This window comes from Heptranchias perlo, chromosome 27 (genome assembly GCF_035084215.1).
Source record: "Heptranchias perlo isolate sHepPer1 chromosome 27, sHepPer1.hap1, whole genome shotgun sequence".
NCBI classification, from domain to species: domain Eukaryota; kingdom Metazoa; phylum Chordata; class Chondrichthyes; order Hexanchiformes; family Hexanchidae; genus Heptranchias; species Heptranchias perlo.
Genome location: NC_090351.1, coordinates 39,597,236 through 39,622,968, shown reverse-complemented (window position 1 = coordinate 39,622,968; position 25,733 = coordinate 39,597,236). Strand labels below are relative to the sequence as shown.

At 41.6% G+C, this 25,733-nt stretch overlaps 1 protein-coding gene across 2 annotated transcripts in view; it reads right to left on the bottom strand.

The window, feature by feature from the left end:
• Nucleotides 1-25,733, bottom strand: part of lrig2 (leucine-rich repeats and immunoglobulin-like domains 2) — an 82,788-nt gene that overhangs the window by 34,864 nt on the left and 22,191 nt on the right. For both annotated transcript variants that reach the window (XM_068007717.1, XM_068007718.1), the window contains exons 2-4: nucleotides 7,013-7,087; nucleotides 4,891-5,025; nucleotides 1,405-1,548 (exon numbers count right to left, since the gene is read on the bottom strand). In XM_068007717.1, the coding sequence (XP_067863818.1) occupies nucleotides 1,405-1,548; nucleotides 4,891-5,025; nucleotides 7,013-7,087 (354 nt within the window). The remainder of the gene's footprint in view (nucleotides 1-1,404; nucleotides 1,549-4,890; nucleotides 5,026-7,012; nucleotides 7,088-25,733) is intronic.

Below are 25,733 nucleotides of genomic sequence, written 5' to 3'. Positions count from 1 at the left end.
TGTTTTTGGGAGAATTGCTACACGTTCAAAGTTGCAATGTTGTTTATATATATATTCTTGCCATCTTGGAGCAGAAACAGAGGTAAATATTGGTAACACTATGACCCACCCCCCCCACCCCCACCCCTCAGGGCTGTGTGCTGACAAACACCATATTGAGTAAGTTAAATCCTACCTAAGTTCAGCTGTTTGTTTTTCCACTTACTTGGAGTTGTTTTCTTAAAACACAGCTGAACTGGGACAAAACCACCACTTATGGCAAGGTTTTCCAATTTAAGAAAGTTGTACTTAGAGACAGGCCTGATTCATGTTGTCCAAGCCAAAAAGGGCACAGTTCAAGTTGTGTGCAAAGAGTGTTTCATTTACTAAAGAGTTTTACTGTTAGACTTCAGCAGGTTCAGAGACAACTTCAAGGGCAAGTACTGATGCAGATCTACACGCACCGATAAGCTTTCTTGATACAGTTGTAATTTACTGCGGAGAGACAGAGTGTTGTACCCGTGATGAATATTTCACATCTGGAGGAGTCAGGATGGTTACCAGTCTGACTACCTTCCACGTGAATTAAGTAAATCTATCAACCCTGTACTAGTGCTTCTAACATTTCCCTTTCGATGTGATCCAAATGCAACATTCTTCTCTATTTAAAAATGCAAGGGGAGAATTTTTTTTTGCAGTCAGTAGCCCCAGACTGAAACCGCATCGCTGAACAGCTTCTACCTGCAGCTGCAATAAAGCACATTTACACTAAAGGAGCGCACCCAGCACCAGACACAGCTCTTCCTGTGGGTCTTATGAATGTACTGTCAGTTGAAGAACGCGGGTTGCAGTGAAGTGAAACCAAGCATTTGATCTTCGAGCCTCTGCATTGCCTATCATGCCCAAGGAGTGGCTCCCGACACAAAGTACAAAAGGCGTAAGAGGGGCTCACTGAGATCACGCTCTCAAAATAAGATCTCCTAAATAGAGAGCCTATCCTTAAGGTTGTAGCACAGTTGTGTTCAGACATAATACAGGCAGGAGCAAAATACTGCGGATGCTGGAAATCAAACAAAAACAGAAAATGCTAGAAACACTCGGCAGGTCAGGCAGCATCTGTGGAGAGAGAAAGAGAGTTAACGTTTCAGGTCAGTGACCTTTGAAACATTAACACTCTGTCCACAGATGCTGCCTGACCTGCTGTGTGTTTCCAGCATTTTCTGTTTATAATACAGACAGGCTTTGATCCTACCACCAACCTAGCCACTTGCATTCAAGCAAGTCAGAATAAATCTCAAGGATCTGCCATTAACATTCTGGCCTCTACCTCCTTTAAAGCTGTAAAACTAGGAGTGCTTTTATCACTCACAAAACAACTAGAGGTGCGACTGCGCTTTGAACTGTAAAAGGAACAAAATCACTTACAGATACTGAAGCTGAGGCAACCGGAAACTCTTTGGCTGGATCACAGCAATTTTATTTCTGTTCAGTTTGAGGACGAGCAAAGTGCTGGACAGGTTATCAAAACAGCCGGGCTCCAGAATGGTTATTCGGTTATTGTTCAAATGTCTGAAAATAAGTAATATATATTTGTTATATAAAAAAACCACAGATTTTTGGCAAGTCAAATACTCGTACTCTATTTCAAAACTTAAAACATAGGCATTATTATTTAAGATATCTGAAGGGATTAGTGCTTCACGCCTCTCCAGTTTAACAGGGGTTGTACTATCACCTAGGAATCCTCCTGCTGGGCCAAGTCTGCATCTGTAGCCACAACATATAGCATTTTTTTCTAAGCCAAAAACAAGACAAAATAGTAAGGTTTCATTAGATATTGCATAACTGGAAACAGTGCTGTTAAAGGATAGATATTCATCAGTTTCAGAGTTATGGTTAAGATATGTGCTTTTTTAAAAAAAAAAATCATTCATCTGGAGACTGGATGATATAGTGGGGCAATATAATGTGCTTTCACTAAAGGAATATGGCTTTGAATCTAGCCCACGTTGATGGAATAATGTCTGCTCTCATTTGTTAGAAAATGTCCTATGTGAAATGAATCTGGGACAGTATCAATCCAGCTGAAGTGACAGCACAGAATGGACCACTGATCCAGCATAAATTAGCAATCTCACTCAAGAGGCAGCCACAAGGATCACTGTAGCAGGAAGTAGAAATGTTACAGGTGACACACAGGATAGGCCGGCCGCAAACCCATGTCATATTTCACTCAGCATCAGCGGCTGAGACTGGTGCTCTGCCCCAGTACTGGCTTTCCTTTATCTTAATAAGCCTAAAACATAAATTAAAATCATTCAGAAACCCAACGTGTACTTTTAAAAGAGCAATTCTTTATAAGAACATCACTTAAACAAAGTGTTACGCTTGGTAACAGAGCACCATGGTCTGTTCGGCTGCCATGCCCGTTAAAACAATTACAGCTTCCTGTAGTACACAAAGCGCCTTTTCCCATGTCTGTCACAGCTCACTGCAACACGGTCTGCAGACACAGGGGATGCTGCTTGGTGCAAAAATAAAACCCCAGAGCAATGCATTTTCCTCAATCAAAAAATCCAATACAAATTGATGCTATCACTTTAAACAAACATCCTATAATCTCTAAACTCAGTACTGTACAGCATTTCACTGGGACTAGTCAGGGCTATGCAAATGTTCCCAAATGGTTTTCACAATGCAAGAATGTGTCTTCATTTAAAAAAAATCAATAATAATGTATTTAAAAAGCAGTAACTCCAGCAAAGATCACATGCGTGATCTGCACCAAGCCTGTAATTCTCAATATTAAAAGTTCAGACAGGTTTGAACATGCCTCACATTACACTTAACTAAGTTGTCTGGCAAGCATAAAATTCCTTCACCATACTTAAGAGCTTCCAAACCAAGCTACTCAAATTCACACGGGTAGAGTTTCAGTTTGCCCGACGTGGACTGCACACACTGTCCCTGGAGGAGCACATCCCATTTGATCAAGTCCACAACACACAAGTTAAGGATCGGGATCCCCAAGTGTGCACAAGGCACTGCTGGAGTTTTACCAGCTAAAATTGCACAGCATACCAGCCGTACATCTACAGCTTTCCACCGCTTGTCCAGGCAAGGACCACCACATCCATTAGGGCACTGGATTGCAGCATCATCTGGTGCCAAGTAGGAAAACCCCAAGCTTCTTGCGATGGGTCCATCTCTCCAGAACCTAGGATGTCTTCTCAATTAATCACATTTTTTTGAGTCCTAAGGACTTATCCTGGATGAATTTTAAATTGGAAGGTTACACGCTGCAAAGAATAGTTTGTCAATTAGTATATTGAACAGTTTTGAGCTGGAGCTGTGTTGCAAAAAAAAGCATTTGTTGCAGAATGTGTCCGGCCAGAAATCTCCAGGTGTGTGGAGAGCATGTGATGACTAACACATTAAGCCATCCCATACATTAGAAACTAGCACTGGAAAAGAAACCCTCAGCCAAAAGCTCCCTGTGCCCCTTGGAATTCTTGCTGCAATCAGTGCCTGTTCACTGGAAAGACAATATTGTGTGCAGTAGACTCCATGGAGCCTACCACAATGGGCTGGTATCACAAGGAAATCCACAGGACACAGTTCGGAAAGCTAAGCACTTCAGTCTAATTGAAAAGGCACTTGCATGCAATACAACAACTTCAGTTAATCCACTCCATTCTGAATCAGGACCACACCCTTAAAGAAAGGCTATTAAGCGTTTTAAAAATTCAACACCTAGAGAATTGAGATTAATTCAAATATCCTTTGATTCTGTTCTGCTCAAGTTATTCAGAATACTTTTGTTCAAATGTGTGTGTTGATGGCAGAGGTTACTGTCTTATTAAAGTAACTAAGACTCACCATCCTACACATATGGTTAATTCTGAAGCACCTTTAGGTTAATGACTGTATTGCTAAGGTAAGCAAAGATTAAAATGGATTACATCAGAAAGAATGGAAAAGGTACAGCAAAATAATTTAACATTTAAAATTTTTGGTATATAAGTTTATCATAGTAATAAATATCTTCATTTTAATTAGGAGGAGGCTCATGGGGTGTATAAACACCAGCACAGACCAGTTGGGCCAAATGGCCTGCTTCTGTGCTGTAAATTCTGTGAAATAACTGTTTCTGCAACATTAGGGTTTAACTTCAGTGTATGAGTTGAAAATCTGAAAAGGGTTTGGGCAGGAAACAGGAAACTCCCCAAGTTGGTAGCAATCTTACTGTTATATCCAAAAATGAACAGGATGGATGGAATAAAACAAGGATTTTTATCGTTCTTTGATACCATTAGGATTTATAAAAAAATAAAGATCTTGTTGGCACAATTCTCTTTAAAATGTGATGCCAAGTATTGCTTTCTTTTGGGACCAGTGCCTTTTCTGCTACTGCTTTGTATCATAACATTGATGTAACTACACCCTATTACAGCCATTAGACTCAATAAAGGAACTGAATTATCAGCCAGCTGGTGCCCTTTTCTTACAAAATGCACAAGAGCCAACACATTTTATTTTTAGACGCCCTACATGTGTGTATGCCTTTGTATGTGTAAACAATACAAATTTCAAAAATCCAACCTTCCTTACTATAGGTCAGGATACAGTACCGATTGAAAAAGCGATATCCCTGAATATTATCAAACCATCAGTGCACAGCAAGAAATAACAAGCCTTTGTTGCAGAGAGTGAGGCAGTGCTGTATGGACCCTACATTCCAGTTCACTGCTACTTGCTCTCTCCCTCAGTTTACAATGGCACAGCCTAAGTTTCTATACTCCATTTCTTTGTGTTGCCCAAACACCACTGCTCACGGTCATCGTGCACATTGCTGCGTGGCACCAATACAGCTATTATGCAACAAACACAATGAAGCTCTTAGTTACTCACAAATTTTTCAGCTGCATTATCGGAAACGAAGAAGTTTTGACTTCTGTGATCACGTTCGAGCTCAGATCTAAGGTCTCCAAAGAACTGAATGGCTGAAGGTCCTCTGTAATTAACTCCGCCACCCGATTGTGTGTTCTGCAAAAGAAAGGTTAATATCACAAAAGTCGCGTTTATCTTTCCCAATGAATATTCCCCCTTGCCCAAAGAAATCACTAGCATGCCGCTAAAAAGAATGAAATTTCTAAAGTGCTTATGTGGCACGGCAACCAGTTTTTCTGCATAGCGAGAGATAACCAGTCATTGACAGGCTGATCAATGAAGAGTTTGTTACTGAGGCCAATTTCAAAGCAACTATGTAATCAGATTGCCTTTACATCTTTTCCATAATGGTCACAACCTCATGAAACAAATTTAGAATAATTAGAAAGTGCAATCATTTTTCCAATGCAATTATAGCAGGCGAAGTATGGGAGTCAATTGCAAAAAATGTTTCCCTCACTGAGGCACAGAGCAACACTTTTCCTACATGTAACTCGGTTTTACATATTCTAATACTTATATTCTTTTATCACAGTAATAAAGCTATGATGGTAACTCAGACATCATCTGTGGGAGTCAAAAAAATTGACATTAGGAAAGTGGCCTAAGCTTGGACAAATAATACAATGTGTACGGTGCCTTTAATGTAGAAAAAATGTCCCAAGGCATCGACATCGAGCCAAAGGAGATGATATTAGAAGGGGTCACAAAAGCTTGCTCAAACAGGTAGGTTTTAAGGTGGGTCTTAAAAGGAGAGGGAGGTGGAGGGGTTTAGGGAGAGAATTCCAGAGCATGGGGCAAAAAAAAAGCCGTGTTCTGCTTATTGGCAAAGTCATACTGCCCATTTGTATAGCAGGTAAATGTAAAGGACAGCGATATGTTGACCAGGTAATTAACGCACCAGTTAGTCCTGGACAAAACATGCATTGCTGCCAAACAGTTGCTGGTGACCCAGACCCCACACAGTAACTTAACTCAAGAGTAGAGACAGATCAAAGCTTTCAACTGATGACAAAACAAATTCTAAATCATTCTCTCCACCCAAGCCCATCAGGCTGGTGGTGTAGTTGTACCTTACTACCAGTAACATCAGCGGACGTGTACAAATTGAGTGATTTTTAAAGCACTCATTCAATGCTGAAACTGCCCAATTAAAATGCACAATGCCAAGGGAACTGGGTAGGTCAGTATCTATTAAACTGGCCATCACCTCAAGGTTTGGCTTATATCTAGCTCAGACCAACTGGGAGAGTCACAACCTGGTTTATAGTAGATGTGAACCCACATCACAAAACTGCCCCAAATGTAGCACTATTTGGCTATCCAGGTCAAAGACATCAGAGACTGGTTGGTGTAGAAAGTGAAAACATGCTCAAGTTTGGAGCTGAGGCACATTATTGGGGCAGTATGGAATGAACTTTGCTCTCCATGCATCTGTGCTATACCAGATCTGGGAGTGCCAGATACTAACACTGGTTGACAGAAATTGTTCCATTTTTAAAGCACCATCACTTTAATGAGGACAAAAAAACGGCAAAGCACAAGGGGTCAGGGTGGAAAATTTCCATTGATTGCCATTTCTAGTGAAACGGTGAACGGGTGTTTTAAGAACACTTTTGCAACTTCATTAGAAAGATTGTAAACAATTTTACAACACCAAGTTATAGTCCAGCAATTTTATTTTAAATTCACAAGCTTTCGGAGGCTATCTCCTTCCTCAGGTGAACGATGCGGAAATGAAGACTTCATTTCCGCATTCATTTCCGCATCGTTCACCTGAGGAAGGAGGTAGCCTCCGAAAGCTTGTGAATTTAAAATAAAATTGCTGGACTATAACTTGGTGTTGTAAAATTGTTTACAATTGTCAACCCCAGTCCATCACCGGCATCTCCACATCATTAGAGTGAGTGACCGGATATCTTCCTGCTGGGTTTACAATGTTGTTACCCCATAGCAACAGAGGAAAGCTCTTCCCAAGGTGGGCAAAAGTGCCAGGTATGACAAAATATTCTCTTAAATCCAACATATAAACACAAGCAACATGCATTTCAGGTTACAGAAAGCAGCCTGACATTGTACTTACAGTGACAGGATGGTAATGTTAGCTGTTACTGCTCCTAATGATGGGATTGTAGAGAGTAGATTATAGTTGATTTTCCTTGAGGAGGAGGAGAAGTGATCAGTTAGAAAACTTCTGATAGTTAATTATCAATTATCTCAATTATTCACCAACAAATCCAAATATCATCATCAGGACACTTACACTTCCAGCAGTTGGTGAAGCGCATCGAATACGGTGTCTTTTGTGGAAACCAATGAATTCAAAAATCAATGCTGCATTCTCATAAAACAGGATTCTCTCTAGTTTTTAAAATGAGCGAGCAGGGGAGAGCTGGAACACTGGTCACAATGCAGAACTGTACTCTGCTGCCCATATACTATCCCGCACACCCATCACCCCTGTCCTTGCTGACCTACATTGGCTCCAATGTCTCAGATTTAAAATTTGCACCCTCGTGTCCAAATCCAAATCCCTTCATAGTCTTGCCCTCCCTATCTCTAACCTTTTCCAGCCTTACCACCCCACCCCCTCTTCCCAGGCTCTTCTTTAAGCCCACCTCTTTGACCAAACTTTTGGTGACCCTAATACCTCCTTCTCTGGCTCTATGTCTATTTTTGTCTCATTATGCTTCTGTCAAGCGTCTTGGCATGTTTCTCTATGTTAAAGGTCCTATATATAATGCAAGTTGTTGCGTGGTGAAGGAGGCAGGATTTATATAATTACTACATGTGAGTTGGCATCAAAACAAAAGAAAATGGCCAACACCATTTTCCTTAGAATACAAGAAAAAAGTCATGGATAATAAAATTGCTATTCATCCCAATAATATTAAATTACCCATATTTGTTGTAGGGTTATGTGTCCTTTGACTGGCGGCAGTAACCGTCCTAACTAAAATGTGTTCGGATAGTTTCAACCCAGTTCAAAAGTTAGCTTGGGTGCACTAACTGTGGCACTATATAATTGGCCAAGATATGGGAAGCGGAAAGGTTATAGTGGCACAATAAGGGATACTCTTCTGAGTTTGGGTTAAGGTGTACGATTGGGGCAAGATAGCGAGTGCTTTACTTGGCATCTAACCCGTGCTATCCCTGACCTGGGGAGTATTTGATGGGACAGTGTGGCAAGAGCTTTACTCTATCTAACTCATGCTAAGAGAACTTGCTGCCAGAAAGGAAAATTTATTCCATTCCTCAACACCGATATTACTTGTGCGCATCAAGATGAGGAATATCACATTTTCAGAATACCACATGGCTAACTTCTTTCTATAAGAGCGAGCTTAGTTTTTGGAGAGGCACAGAGTAAAAAATGCATGCTGGACGTTCTTCTCACAAAGCCACAGTAAAACTACTCAATACAATGCACACTCCAGTCCAAAAAAAAGATATCACACCGTAGTCTAAATATAATAGGGAAAGCGAAACTCATGACAATATTAGGTCCATTTGTTCAAAAAAAACTGAACCAACCTGCAGACTACTCTGTGTATTTCCCACAGTTCCAGCACACACCATGATATTTCTGCCCAGATTATAGATCAACGCGAGTGTGCATAAAACCATACAGGTACATTCACTGCATATTGTCAGCATATTAGCGTCTTTTTTTTAGCATGAACCTCTGTAAAGTGAAGTGACCACTGCTAACAAATTGTTAAAACGAGTGATCCATCAGCGATTGCTAAATGCTCTGCTCATTTAATGAAAGGTTAGATGTTTTAAAGACTCCACGAGTCTGCATTCTTTTGCCTGTACCTCTCACTGGAGAGGGGACAGCAGGCTCCTAGTGCTGACAGCCCGACTGTAATATCGGAGTCTAAGTCTATCATAATCTCAACAGGATCGCAAAGCAAAATAGATAACTGAGCCATTGCTGTACGAGTTTATCACAGTCTGCTGCTCACAGTCACAATCTGCACACACCTGATGACAGACTGAACATGTGTGAACAATGTCTCTATTAATGTACAGTCTGGAGTTCACCCACAGTCTCTGTTCACATGTTTCACTTAAGAAAAAGCTCATCTGTACAACACTGATGTCATTCAACACTTTGATGGATACACAAGACTTATTAAATCTAGATTTTTCTTATTGTTGACTCTTTCAGCACTCTGCCGTGAAAGCTCAACTCTCAGCAAATATGCAGAGCTTCTTAGAATTTAGCTTGTTTTCTCCCCTCCTTTCTCACTTATGATTAAAGCTACCGAAGGTGGAGTTTATCTAACTACTTCACCTGGAGACAGGGTGGGGGGCGGGCAGCGGAACACAGGCCTTTGGGACAGGCAATTAAAGAGCTTTTACTGGACGTCTTCAGATTGATGTTGTAGAGTGTACCCAGTAGTCGTAATGATGGAATGCTCCCGGGGCAGGAGGAGGACTGGGAGGGCTTGATCGAAAATTAATTTTTAAAAATCCATTATTTTTTGGACATCCTAAAACCACAGCAATTGACTCCAGTAGTATATGGTTAATTGAAGGTCAGTGGTACCATCAGCTTCGAATAGTATAAGGTCTCCAGGATTACATATGGGCAACCCTCAGCCAACAAAACTTTACAAATTTATGCTAAATATAATTTACACTCAGATTTGATATGTATATGTAAAATTAACTACCTTGCTTTTAACATACAAAAACTTCAATAACACTATTGATTCTGCTGGGTATCCTTTCCAATCTCCAGTTTAAAGAGCTTTAATTCACTGCTTTATTATCCCATTTTAAAGTTTTTTTTTTAAGTGGCAGGATCACACCAGCTAAATCTATACTTTTCAATCTCTTGAACAAAACTTGCCTGCACGAGAGACACCATACAAAATATTAACATACTCTTGACAATCCCATGCAAATATTAACACGCTTCCAGGGACCCATCTCAACCTCAGTATGGTAGCAATCTGAAGGAAAACAGTGCGATCATTACAGAAAATATTGATTAATATACAGTGACAGGAATAACGTGCTAAAGGCAAGATTCAGAAAACAGAATTCCTGTGGGGTTTGCTCACACCATGCTGTATGCCAGACAGAAATCAGACAGCCTCGTGGACTATCTGGGAATCCCCTTGTGCAGTTTGAAAACCTATACGTGCAACATGTGAACATTTCATCCAAATATTCAGCTCGCTTTGCCAATACCAACAAGCAGATATTGGCCCATAAATATCATGCACAATGTAATTTCAGGATGGAATTTAGATAATGATTAATGGAGTGTGACAGATTCAAGAGCTGCTTACTTCCATAACAGAAAATAGTGATGCTCACAAACAAAATGACAGCAAAGCTTCTGCAATAGTTTATAAATATTATTCAGTGAGTAGCAGAGGCATGCACTCCATCATCCCAGGTCTGATCCCTGCTCTGTGCTCAGGTGACTGATCTTGCCCAGGACAGTGGTGATGAGACAGGAATTGGCCTCGTTGGATGAATAAAATCTGGGTAGTCCAATCGCTGATTTCTCCCCCCCCCAATAGGAACTGCACTGAAATGCAATCAACTCCACTATGTCCTTACATCCATAAAAAAGTTGAGGAGCAAATATTTGTACCACTGAGAAAGTGAAGCTCCAGGACACAATCCTACAGATTGAAGAATTTGAAGCATTGTTTGCCTTTGGAATGTGTCAAGCACGGTCTGAAATCACTAATGACACTTCTGCATCTACTGAAGATTCCTTTCTGTACCAGAGGCGGCACAAAAACCTCTTCAATTTTCTTTTCAAACAGCACTTTTCTGGTGCATTACCAATTGTGCAAGGCATAGAACCGCGTTAATCTTTCTATTTAAATCCTAGCACATGATTCAAGTCCAAATGTGCACAATGCACTCTAGCGAGACGAGGGACTTGCTCCCAGATACTCTGAAGGGCCTTTAACTGTTATAGTAATGTCCAGACATCATTTCAGCACTTCCGTAGTGGCTTCAAAATCCATAATCTGTTCACAGAGAGAGGGGTAATGATTCCACGAAATGAGTGTCCTCTCATCAGCAAAGGAAAGGAAGCCAATCACTCAGTTGTTGATGCAGATTATAAGGCAGCTCATTCATTGCTCAGCCAATGCATATTTAGACAGACATGCATTTGTAAAGATCAGATCTTCATCAGGACATGCAATTTCTGCCACATTGACCACACATTCCTTTGTATATACCTTTGACAAATGGCTTTGATGACTGGCCAATTAGGTGGGATATTAGTCACAGCTGAATTCTGACTATTGAAAAGCATTTCAATGGCAAAAGTCATTCTTTCCTACAGCTAATCTGCTGCAATATGCTGTTTCTGCAGCTAGTTGCTTGCTTTCCAACTCAATGTTTTCTGAAGAAAAGGACTTGCATTTATATAGCGCCTTTCATAACCTCGGGTTGTCCCAGAGCACTTCACAGCCAATGAATTACTTTTTTGAAGCAGTTACTTATGCAGGCAAATGGGACAGCCAATTTGAACACAGCAACGTCCACAACCAGCAATGAGATAAATAACCCAATATTTTGTTTTCATCATATTTTTTGAAGGACAAATATTGGTCAGGACACCAGGAAAATTTCCCTGTTTCTCTTCAAATGGGATCTTTTACGTCTACCTGAGGGGGCAGATGGGGCCTCTGTTTAACCTCTCATCCGACAGTGCAACACTCACTCCCACGGCATTATTCAAAGAAGAGCAAGGGAGTTCTCCCCAGTGTCCTGGGCCATTATTTATCCCCTCAGCCAACATCAACAGATTATCTGCTCATTATCATATTGCTATTTGTGGGAGCTTGCTGTGCACAAATTGGCTGCCACCTTTCCTACATTACAACAGTGACTACAGTTCAAAAGAACTTCATTGGCTATGAAGTGCTTTTGGATTCCCCGAGGTCGAGAAAGGTGCTATATAAATGCAAGTCTTTCTTTTTTGTAGTGTAAATCCAAAGCTAGAGATCAACCTAGAGGGAATGGACTCATCGCTTAAGTTTGACATCGAATGCCGTGTAATCCAACTGGTTTAAAAAGCGCTCAGGATATTCCTTAGACCCGCTGGATACTTTTTAAACCTAGCTGCACTTACAAAACACAGACACTGTCATTTGCATTCTCTGAACATTTTAAATTTTAACTTCTGGGAGGCAAGCATTGCACTTGCGTGACTGCATGTGTAGAGGTCTCTACTGGGCTGAATAATTGAAGGCGTAAATGATCGGTGACTGGTACTCGTTAGAATATAAATGCAGCAACTAAAGCAGTTTTAACATTGTGCAACACGTGTGCTGGAGCTGAATAGCTCTCACAACTAGCCGCAACTGGAAAATGCCGCAATTTGCAAACTCCAGCAGCCTGGAAGAACCATTTTTACATTGCAGGGGCTGGGTTGTAAATGTTCTTCAGTTGTGGATTGTAGTAGGATGGTCAAGATTCACAGGTTGGGAGCCAGAGGCACTAGCCTGGGTCGTGGTATCCTCAAGTCACTTTAGGATACACCCACCCATCAAGTAAAGCAAGTATACATGCCAAACTGAGGAAATCCCAAATCACAATACTGAAATGGGGTATGTGTGACAGCTCTGTGTCTTCCCATCAGCTGTGAAAATGCTATGTTTGTGAAAAGTACACCATGTTTACAAGCTTGATTAAAATGGCAATTACTGTGAATGAGTCCCAGCAGATATTGTCCTCACTTAAAACCACTTAGCATTGCGACTGAACATTAAAGGGCTGCAATAATCAAAATATTGCTGATGGGGTGTGCTTATGTCTTAATTAGTTTCCTATATGATCACACAAGTCATAAAACTAGAAAACCTTTTCAAAGCAACTATTAGTGTTAAATGTGCAGGAAGTGTTTACTTACGTTGATTCAACTCACTCAAATAGTTGCAAATATTCCAGCAAATTTATGTAAGGGCAAATTCTGTATTTTCTACCCCATTATCCCCTCAAAAAAAGCTCCTTTGGTTCAGAGCAAAGAACTAGTGTTCAAATGCAAATCTTGCATCTAAATAATTAGCATAAAAACAGTTTAAGTTGAATTGACTTGGGTTGAATTTGCAGCCACATGTTAAAGTGAAGATGTAAGGATGGACAGCTGCATCGACACCTAAAACAGGTGCAAGATAATGTCTCCATTTGGACAGATCAGAATAGATCAGAATAAGATGATGTGGGTGAATTACAACCAAGGAAAGGATCTCATAACATCAGCGTATGTACCAGCTTGTGATTATATAGTGCCACGTGGTGAAAGAATCACCGAAAATGTACCAAGTGCACTACAATCACATAAATATCATCTCAAAATGACTGCAGTACAGCATTTGAATGGTTATACTAAGCATGCAAATGCAATGCTGTGGCACCTATGCAGCTGATTGCATAACAGAACAAGCAAGCCCATTGCAATTTTCCATCACCACCATTTCTAATTAGTTACAACACAACTGACTTATTTGTACAACACTGAAATAACCTAGGATGTCACTGAGGAACTGATAAAAACCTGAAAGCATATACCCTGCTCAAGTTGCGTTCTGTGCCTGTAGGTACCTTTTACAGTCGCTCGATGTGATATTGTAATTAGCTCCAAAAGTGATACTGTCCTGCATGCATTTTTCCTCCATTAAAAATATGAGTATATTGATTTACTGACGTATGTAGCAGGTTACAGGTTTGCCCCATGAATCTCAACAAAGTTTATGATTTTATTTAGTATGCAGCTTTGTTGGGGCAAGGAGGAGATGTGACATGAAGCAGAGTTCAATCAGACTGATTCTCACGTACCGCCTAATGTCCTGGGAACAGGCCGAGTAACCTGGATAGCCAAGGAGTGACAAATGTTGCTGAAGGAAGAAATTGGGGGTGGGGGCGGGAGTGGAATTGAAATAGTGAACAAATCTCAGGAAACCATTCCCTGAAGTGGTGGGGGATTAACACTTTCATCCTTAGGAATTAAAACAAACCAAAAGGTCCATTAAAATGCCTGCAACAATTAAGAGTCAGCCACGCTTTGCACATTTAATGGGTTAGGAAGAAGATAATGCAACTTTAAAGAGTAGTAATAACTGGGGACTTCAACTATCCTAATATAGACTGGGATAACAATAATAAGGGGCAAAGAGGGGGAGGAATTTTTGAAATGTGTTCAGGATAACTTTCTTAACCAGTACCTTTCCGGCCCAATGTGGAAGGAGGCATTGCTGGACTTGGTTCGAAGACAAAGTAGAGCAAATGTCAGTGGGGGAGCATTTAGGGAGCAGCGATCATAGTATCATAAGGTTTAGAATAGCTATGGAAAAGGACATGGACCACTAAAGTAAAAATACTCAATTGGAGGGCCAATTTCAATGGGATTAGAACAGATCTGGCCCGGGTAAATTGGAATCCAAGATTGGCAGGCAAAACTGTAATTGAACAGTAGGTGGCTTTTAAAGAGATAATTCGGCTACAGACTAGGCACATTCCCATGAGGCAGAAAGGTATGGCAACTAAAGCTAGAGCTCCCTGGATGACAAAAGTGATAGTGAGTAAGATGAAACGGAAAAAAGGCGCATATGACAGATGTCAGGTTGATAAAAAGTGAGAACCAGGCAGAATATAGAAAGTTCAGAGGGGAAGTGAAACAGAAAATAAGAGGATCAAAGAGAGAGTATGAGAATAAACTGGCGGCCAACATAAAAAGGGATCCAAAAGTCTTCTATAGGCATGTAAACAGTAAATGGGTAGTAAGAGATGGGCCGATTAGGGACCATAAAGGAGATCTACTCACGGAGGCAGAGGGGATGGCAGAGGTACTAAATGAGTACTTTGCATCTATCTTTACCAAGGAAGAAGATACTACCAGAATATCAGTAAAGGAAGATATAGTTGAGATACTGGATGGGCTAAAAATTGATAAAGAGCAGGTACTAGAAAGGCTAGCTGTACTTAAAGTAGATAAATCACCCGGAGCGGATGGGATGCATCAGAGGTTGCGGAGGGAAGCAAGGGTGAAAATTGCGGAGGTACTGGCCATAATCTTCCAAACATCCGTAGATCCGGGGGTGGTGCCAGAGGACTGGAGAATTGCAAATGTTATACCCTTGTTCAAAAAAGGGTGTAAGGATAAACCCAGCAACTATAGGCCAGTCAGTTTAACCCAAGTGGTGGGGAAACTTTTAGAAACGATAATCCGGGACAGAATTAACAGGCACTTGGACGAGTGTGGATTGATTAGGGAAAGCCAGCACGGATTTGTTAAAGGCAAATCATGCTTAACTACTAACCTGATTGAGGGGGTAGATGAGGGCAATGCAGTTGATGTGGTGTATATGGACTTTCAAAAGGCGTTTGATAAAGTGCCGCACGGTAGGCTTATCATCAGGATTGGGGCCCATGGAATGAAGTGGCCAGTAGCAACATTGATACAGAATTGGCTAAGGGACAGGAAACTGTAGTGGTGAACGGTTGTTTTTCAGACTGGAGGGAGATCTACAGTGGTGTTCCCCAGGGGTCAGTGCTGGGATCACTGCTTTTCTTGATATATATTAATGACTTGGACTTGGGTGTACAGGGCACAATTTCAAATTTTGCAGATGACAAAACTTGGAAGGGTAGTAAACAGTGAGGAGGATAGTGATAGACTTCAAGAGGATATAGACAGGCTGGTGGCAAGGGCGGACACGTGGCAGATGAAATTTAATGCAGAAAAATGCAAAGTGATACATTTCGGTAGGAAGACCGAGGAGAGGCAATATAAACTAGAGGGTACAATTCTAAAAGAGGTGCAGGAACAGAGAGATCTGGAGGTATAGGTGCACAAATCGTTGAAGGCGGCAGGGCAGGTTGGGAAAGCGGTTAAAAAAGCATACGGGATCCTTGACTTTATAAATAGTCATGATGTGGAGATGCCGGTGATGGACTGGGGTTGACAATTGTAAACAATTTTACAACACCAAGTTATAGTCCAACAATTTTATTTTTAATTCCACAAGGTTTCGGAGGCTTCCTCCTTCCTCAGAGCATGGTACATTGGCGAGACCATGCAGACGCTGCGACAACGGATGAACGGACACCGCGCAACAATCGCCAAACAGGAGGGTTCTCTCCCTGTCGGGGAACACTTCAGCAGTCATGGACATTCAGCCACCGACCTTCGGGTAAGCATACTCCAAGGCGGCCTTCGAGACGCACGACAACGCAAAATCGTCGAGCAGAAATTGATAGCCAAGTTCCGCACCCATGAGGACGGCCTCAACCGGGATCTTGGGTTCATGTCACACCACACGTAACCCCACCAGCGAACAAATGTTATCTATTTTTAATATAACGGGTCATTGACTGTCTTCCTTCTCTCTCTCTTTTTTTTGGGGGTTTGTATATTCGGTGGCCTTTTTAGGTGACACCTTTCTGTCTGCTCACTGTGATTGCCTTGGCAACGGGCAGTAATCACCAGGCATTGTTCTGTGATTTTAAAATGCGAAGGATTCGAAAATGTCATTTCCACACCACCTGAGGAAGGAGGAAGCCTCCGAAAGCTTGTGGAATTAAAAATAAAATTGTTGGACTATAACTTGGTGTTGTAAAATTGTTTACAATTTATAAATAGTGGCAGAGAGTACAAAAGTATAGAAGTCATGATGAACCTTCATAAAACACTGTTTCGGCCACAGCTGGAGTATTATGTCCAGTTCTGGGCACCGCACTTTAAGAAAGATGTGAAGGCTTTAGAGAGGGTGCAGAAGAGATTTACTGGAATGGTTTCAGGGATGAGGGACTTAAATTACGTGGATAGACTGGAGAAGCTGGGGTTGTTCTCCTTGGAAGAGAAGGTCGAGAGGAGATTTGTTAGAGGTATTCAAAATCATGAAGGGTCTAGACAGAGTAGAGAGAGAGAAACTGTTCCCATTGGCAGAAGGGTCAAGAACCAGAGGACATAGATTTAAGGTGATTGGCAAAAGAGCCAAAGGTGACATGAGGAAAACCTTTTTTTAAAAAAACACAGCAAGTGGTTAGGATCTGGAATGCGCTGCCTGAGGGGGTGGTGGAGACATATTCAATATCATGGCCTTCATAAGGGAACTGGATAAGTACTTGAAAGGAAAAAAGTTGCAGGGCTACGGGGATAGGGTGGGAGGTTGGGACTAGCTGGATTGCTCTTGTATAGAGCCGGCACAGACTCGATGGGCCGAATGGCCTCCTTCCATGCTGTAACCTTTCTATGATTCTAAAAATCGGTCCCATAGGGAACCCAATGGTCTGAACGTTATCAAATGTTGAGGTCTCTAATGTCTGGCTGCTGAACAGTTGGAATATTACCTACAATCTCTCTATTAACATGAGCCTCCAGCAGGAAATGAACTGATAAACAGCACGAAAGCCTGAAGAATTTCCTACTGGAGCAGCTGACAGATCATGGCTGATCGCTCGCACATTCATGAAACTCACTAAACTGGTTCCCGACTCATTCACATACAAGTTGGATTCAATTTGAGGCAGTCGGCCAGCTCAGGGTCCGGATCACAATACCACTAGTTGCTAACTCCCAAATCATGACACCAAAGATGAAAAATTGATCTTCCTTTCCTCCACCACTCAATATTAAACAGTACATTATGCCAATGACTAACTGTTGCCAGTAAATCGGCTTATCCTCTCGCAAATCAGAGGAAAGGTGAAATCTACCAGGGTGCAGTAGGCTGATGGTTCTGCTACAGGACGAGTAACCCAGAGGTCATGAATCCAAATCCCACCACAGTAAGTTGTGAAACTAAATTCAATAAATCTGGTAACTAATGGGCTGCTAAAAGAAAAAAACCCCACAAAAACTGGTTCACTAAAGCCATTCAGGGAAGGGATCCTGCCATCCTACCTGGTCCGGCCTACACGTGACTCCAATCCTACATGATTGACTCAATGTTCTTTGGGGCAACTAGGGATGGGCAATAAATACTGCCCTACCACTTCCAAAAGAACATGAAATGAAGATGCAAGATCAAGAGTGCTAAAATGCCAGTCTGCAAACCATGCACAAAGAAAACAAAACCGTAAAAGCTGGAAATACACAGCAGGTCCACCTGAAAAGAAAAAAGACAAGTTAATGTTTTGGGTGCACACCCTGTCGATTCTATCTTCAGATGTTGATGGGCCTGCTGTATGTTTCTAGCATTTGCTGTTTTTAATTAGAAACCACATCACTAACAATGGAATGCAAACAAGCAAAACCTACAGTACAAAGTTAAACCATTGCTCTCTGGAGTCACTAAAATGCTCAGTAAAGTGAGCTATGAAATGTGTGAATTTCTCTACTGTAAAGGCAGAATCCCTTAATCACCTGCATTTATTTGAGATACAGCTTGAAAGAAAGAACTTGCATCTATAGCATCTTTCATGTACTCAGAACATCCCAAAGTACTTCACAGCCAATGAATTACTTTCAAAGTGTAGTCACTGATAATGTGTAGGCAAATGCGGCAGCCGATTTGCACACAGCAACGTTCCACAAACAGCAATGAGATAAATAATCCTATAACCTGTTTTCGTCATGTTGTTTGAAGGATAAATATTGGCCACGACACCAGGCAAACTCCCTTCGAATAGTGTCATGGGACCTTTGTATCCACCCAAGGGAAGGAAAGGGCCTTGGTTTAACATCTCATCTGAAAGACGGCACCTCCAACAGTGCAGCACTCCTGAAGTACTGCACTGTAGTGCCAGTCTCTATTAGGTACACAAGTCTTGAATGGGGCTTGAACAGAGAGCCTTGTGACTCAAGTAAGAGTGCTACCATTGAGCCATTCTGACTGCCTGGACCAATGGCTGGAAAATTGATAAGAAAGCAATTATAAATGCTACTGAAACCTCTAGCCAACTTCCAAAACAATCACTTAAAAAATAAAGATGCTTTTTCTTTCAGCTGCTATCAGTGGTGAGGCTTGCCTTCATTTTAAGTCTATAAATCACATTATTTCGCAGCTGGAGTGAGGATTTGCAGGGCTGCCCTAACCATTGTATACCACTTACAGAAGAACCTGGCACGAAATGTCTGATTCAAAGCAACAATCTTCTCCTTTCTCACAGTTTCTAAAGACAGGTGCCAGATCGTGAGTGGCTGCTCTGATATGTTGGTGCACAGACAAGCAATGTCTATGGGTCAGTGATCCAAATACTGAAATGGTTTTTTGGAATCATACACAAAGTATGCACGTTCAGAGACCTCTTTCGGGCCTGCAACACTCCCGCAATCTCTGCGCTCCTCCAATTCTGGCCTTTTGCACATCCATGATTTCCATCACTCCACAACTGGCGGCCGAGCCGAGGTTCTAAGCTCTGGGATTCCCTCCCTAAACCTCAGTCTCTCTCTCCTCCCGTCACTCTTTAAAACCTACCTCTGTCCACGCTTTTGGTCACCTGCCCTAATATCTCTGATTCGGTGTCAAATTTTGTCTGATAACGCTCCTGTGAAATGTCTTGAGATGTTAAAGGTGCTATATAAACGCAAGTAGTTGTTGATGTAGACTTCTTTATTAAATAGGGATAGGGCGAGTAGTTTCACACATGTACTGTATGCCACAGAACTATGGCACAGGTTTCAAATTTAACAAATTTCAAGTGAGACTAGAGATTAGAACATTTCTGCCCATGGAGTAGCAACAGCAGCAGAAGCAGTGTTGATCAACTCCTTCAAAAAAAACAGCTGGAATCAGATCGAGTCAGAAACAGATACAGACTGAGAATCAAATACTCCACAGGATATGACGGTTAAATGTTGCGAGTGAGGGGCTGGGGGTGGGGGTGGGCGTTGTCTGCCCAGCATATCAGGCCGGGGTTTAAACAGTAGAGATGTGAGCACAAACTCTGCTTCATTAACTCCAAGAATCGAGAATTATTTGCACAGGAGATTAAATGGGTAGGGCGAAGCCCATGACTCTGGCAATGATATGTTGCAGAGTGGGTTTAATGGCCCAAAATCACTTTTCTGCTTTTGTACTTTCTCACATTCTTTCTTATATTCTACATTATAAATGGAGCATGCATAGGAAATGTAACAAAACTATTGACACACACAAAACAGAATTTATTAAACATATGTGCATATTTGAGGGCAGATACAAACTGGCACCAGATTTCAACTACAATGTTCCAAACATAACTGAGCTTTACAACTGCAATTTACATACAAGTCCAACTTTGCATCTTCAAACCAAGTGACACAGGAACTAGAATGTTACATAATAATTTATTTATAATAATTGAACAGAGGAATTGTTTGAATTCTGAATCAGTAAGTCGCTGCAGAACCGATAGTTCAATGTACATAACTGCGGAGAATCATTAATTATTCACACCTTTGATATTATACAGGTCACAGGTGCTGATAATGTAGCCTTTTAGTGCAATCAATGTCTGAATTATTCAGATAGTGGGAGCACAAAGTGTCTAGGAAACATATGCCTACCGATTTCAAGCTTTAAAAGGACCGTCATTATCTAGAGATCCAGCATTCAGTTGGGGACTGATTGCATTTTATTACATACCACTCCCATGTCCATTTTATTCTGGCTTGGGGGGGGGGGGGGGGGGGGGGAGGAGTCCAGAACGAGGGGTCACAGCCTCAGGATACAGGGTAGGACATTTAGGACTGAGATGTGGAGAAATTTCTTCACTCAGAGGGTGGTGAACCTGTGGAATTCTCTACCATAGAAGGCTGTGGAGGCCAAGTCACTGAATATATTTAAGAAGGAGCTAGATAGATTTCTAGACACAAAAGGCATCAAGGGGTACGGGGAGAGAGTGGGAATATGGTATTGAGATAGAGGATCAGCCATGATCACGTTGAATGACAGAGCAGGCTCAAACGGCCGAATGGCCTACGCCTGCTCTTATTTTCTATGTTCTTTTTAAAAAAATGATTTACAAAATGGTCAACTTGCACATCTCCCAGCATCTTGATGAGTTGCAAGTTACAGTAATTTCAGCTCACAAACTGTTTTTTCTTACATTTTTGAAATATTTATTCTCGGGATGTGGGCATCGCTGGCAAAACCGGCATTTATTGCTCATCCCTAGTTGCCCTCGAGGTGGTGGTGGTGGGCCGCCTTCTTGAACCACTGCAGTCCGTATGGTGAAGAAATCCTACAATCCTGTTGTTGGGTAGGGAGTTCCAGCATTTTATTTGCTCCATCATTTGCAGAATGTCTTCAGGAGCTGAGGCCCTGTGCTCTGCAACTCAGTATTGCCTCTCCACCTCTCACTCCCCTTCCTTCTTTAAGGGCCTCCTTCAAAACCAAATCTTTGACCAAGTTTCAGTTACCCCTCCTAATCTTTCCTCCTGTGGTTTAGTGTCCAATTTTTCTTATGCCTCAAGTTCCAGACATTTTTTCTATATTGAGGACCCTATATAAACACAAGTTATCTCAGACAACAGGACCATTCATTTCTTTAATGCCTCTTTCTATTGTGTGACTAAGATTACCTTTGAAATTATGCAACAGCCTCCTGCTTTTCTTCTACTGGAGTACCTTTGTTCCCCCCTCCCCAAATCCCTTTCTTTCTGATTCCATTACAATGCTTATCTTTCATTTTTCAGTTCTGAAACAGTGCATGCCGACTGATCGACAATATGCTTCCAGCATTTCTGTTTCGGTTGCAGAAAAAGTTGTGTGTTTTTTTTTTAAAAAGTGGTCAATAAACTTGCTACAACAACTTGCATTTATTTGTTGTTGGTAATCGAGACAACGAGGATCTAATTACCATGCACAAATGAAAAAATCACCGTTATCTTGGGATAAAAAGTAGCTTCGGATATTGGCTCAGCTCACCTGTTCTGTTTATTAATTCTTTCAAAACTGTTCCTAATGTTACAAGCACTCAGTCTGAACAAAAATTAAAATAAAATTAAACGCTCAGACCACAGCAACTCCCTCCATACCATCTTCCTCTGTCGAATCACCTGGTCCCTACATGATGGTACCAGGTGACCACCTCCAAACCTACAAAACATTCCCTCCCCACACAGTCCCTGCTCTTGATTACTATCCATTGACCTTTGCTGGAAATTGTGCTTGTGGAAGTCAGGTGAGAACAGGAATAGGCTTCACAGATAGTTTTGCTGACACTCACCTGCTTGGCTGAAACAAAGAATGAAAATCTTGGGCAAAGCACCTACCAGAGAACTGCCAGCTCCACAAGAATAATATCTTAGCAAGTCAGCACTTCCAGCAGCATAAATTTGTTGAAAGGGGAAGGGAAAAATGGATTTGAATGACATTGTCCTGAAGAGGAAGTTAACTTTGCATATGGAACACTGAGATCAGTGTTGTACCACTTACACGTGTGTTCCTCACCTCCACTCATCTCCCTGCGTTTCAGCCAATTGCAGAACCAGAATTTGAGCAAAAATGCAGCAGCAAGGTCACAATCTGCATATTCACTGATACTGCTCACCCCTGTTGAAGTGGGCAGCACATTGAATATTTAGTTCTTAGAAAGGTGGGTTTCTTTACCTCCTGACCAGAGTATACAGAGAGAAAAATCCAACTGGGGTCAATCCTGGAACACGGCAGCCTCAACCAACAAACTGGAATGAAACTATTCCAGGAAACAGCAGAACCTCTTTCCTTTATCCCCCAGGGTAGGCATGTTTAATGTACTCCGCAGATGTGCGTGCACACTACAGAACTTTCAAAATTCAGGAGAGTAGGGTCTCCAAAGGAACTGGTAATAAACTTAAAGATCCTTCTTTAAAAGTGAACTCAAGATGTCTAGATACTTTACTGCAGATTGTTGAGGAAGAGGAAACTACCTTGGCACATTTCAACTGTTTCCAATTCTTACTCCAGATGTCTATTGACTTCCTTATTAACACTGAACGACTTCCTTCCACAAGCTGCAGCATAATTACAACAATGGTTACTGTGGTGCTTCTAACCATGCGATTTGCATAAAAGGTCTTAATAGACACAACGGTGTAAATCTGTAGTACAGAGCTGGAAAATGAAACGCGATTTAGAATCCGAAATCTCTTGCTCACTGGTTGGATGTCGTACAAAAAGTATGGGCATGTGCTTGTTACATGATCCTTTTCTATAGTGGGCTAGGGGCAGAACTAGAAAAAGTGCCCGTGTGTGACTGGAGCAATGGAACTTTATCATGCCTGAGACCATCAACGAGGTGGAACAGCTGTTATTTTAAAATGAAGATTTTTATTTCTCCAGTGGTTTATCATTCATAGTACTCAATAATACTTTTATAACCAGTTTATTCACTGACGATATCTTAATAACTTGACATGACTTTGACCAGGTGTTCTTTAATTTCACTATTTATGGATACAAGGCTGGTACTCGTACTTTCCGAAAATCATGTCAGTAACTGGCAGCTTTGGACACCAGAAGTGCAATGATAATACTATTCTATGCTTTTCATCTATAAAGGTATGTGGGTCACTGGGGTTGTGTCACCCAGAACTGTGGTCTGCTGGAGCTTGCATGATTACATTCAGGGTCGGAGAGGAATCTCCACACAGGTTTATTGCCTCTTCCGTGTAGGAAGGAGGGAGAGAATGGGGGCGACGTGCGTAAGTTATAGGCATAATGGACCAGATGGTCTTTTCCTGTCCTCTTCCATAAGTTCTGACTCGTTACTCATCATTAAAAGTTGCCCAGGTTTGCCATCTGCAGAATAATCCTGACTCCTTTACTAAAGCATTGGCAAAGCTATTAAAACCCACTATGAAAAAAATTCTTCCAGCTGCCAATTCATTCTTTTAATGATAATGAAGATAGGGGAGTGTGCCATCACTATTGTGGTTAGGTCAGAGTTGAGTATGTAATTCTGGGCACTTCATTACAGGAAGCAAGTTAGAGCAATGGAAAAGGTAAAGCTTAGATTTAATAGAATGACAACAGTACTGGAAAGGTTATAGTTGAACTTGTGAAGTAAGGCTTGAAAAATTAAAGCATCCTTTCCCAACGTTAAAATATAGACTGTTAAAGGAGGGCCCAAAAGAAGATTTTACAATTATAAAATACTTTGATACGATAATGAAAATTGTAACCAAGGGTAATGAATGAAGGGGAGGCTAGATTTTTTTTAAGGCGGCTATTAGAACATAGAACGTTTTACCACAAGTGGCTATTGAAGCATCGCATTTCATGAGACTGGATAAGTAATTATAATTAAATTGGACATGTAGCAGAAAAATATGAAATGCTACTGGGAAATATGATTAGATCGCTCCAGTAGAAAAACTGGCACCAGCAGAGGTGGTGGACCAAACGGGCAGCTGTTGTGCTGTAATTTCAATGATTATGTGACTGTCACATTGAAGTCATCAGTATAATCTGTTAGCACACTTTGCTTTGTTGGATGAGCAGAAATTCTTCTGTTACTATATTTATTAGTCCAGAAGTGGGGATGTTTGCTGTTGATTGCACAGTGTTCAGTTCCATTCACTACCCCTCAGATAATGAAGCAGTCCGTGCCCACATGCAGCAAGACCGAGACAACATCCAGGCTTGGGCTTATAAGTGGCAAGTAACAGTCAAGCCAGGCATATGCCAAGCAATGACCATCTCCAACAAGAGTGTGTCTAACCACCTCTCCTTGACATTCAACGGCATTACCATTGCAGAATCCTCCACCATCAACATCCTGGGGGTCACCATTGACCAGAAACTTAACTGGACCAGCCACATAAATACTGTGGCTACAGAAGCAGGTCAGAGGCTGGGTATTCTGTGGCGAGTGACTCTCCTCCTGACTTCCCAAAGTCTTTCCACCATCTGCAAGGCACAAGTCAGGAGTGTGATGGAATACTCTCCACTTGCCTGGATGAGTGCAGCTCCAACACCACTCAAGAAGCTCGACACCATCCAGGACAAAGCAGCCCATTTGATTGGCACCCCATCCACCACCGTAAACATTCACTCCCTCCACCACCGATGCACAGTGGCTTCAGTGAGCACCATTTACAAGGTGCACTACAGCAACTCGCCAAGGCTTCGACAGCACCTCCCAAACCCGTGACCTCTACCACCTAGAAGAACAAGGGCAGCAGGCGCATGGGAAAACCACTACCTGCATGTTCCCCTCCAAGTCACACACCATCCTGACTTGGAAATATATCACCGTTCCTTCATCATCGCTGGGTCAAATTCCTGGAACTCCCTACCTAACAGCACTGTAGGAGAACCTTCACCACACGGACTGCAGCGACTCAAGGCGGCCGCTCACCACCACCTTCTCAAAGGCAATTATGGATAGGCAATAAAGGCCAGCCTTGCCAGCGACATCCATATCCCATGAATGAATAAAAATATAAACAAGGCTCATCCTGATGAATCAATTCTGAAAGTGCAGCACGCCAAAAATGTGAATGTTGCCTGCAACCATTTTCTATTCGCAGCGAATGCAAATCAGTTTGCAGTACAAGGACACTTTGTAAAAGTACTGAAATGCAAAGGACTCTATGGATAAACTATTCTTTTGGCAGCGATGATAGATTGCAAACCAAAAAAGAACCTTAATATTGACGTGCATACTAAGAACCGCAGAATATTACAGCGCAGAACAGCCATTTGGCCCATCGATTCAGTGCCAGTGTCTCCCCCACTCCAATCCCACTCTCCTGCTCAATCCTCATACCTTTTAAAAGAGGAATTTAAAAAAGGTATTAAGATAGTGCTTAATAATTTATGGACTCTGCTTCAACATCAGTTTACGGTACAGAATTTCACATTCTAACCACCCTCTGTGGGTCTTTGTTACGAGTACTGATGAAC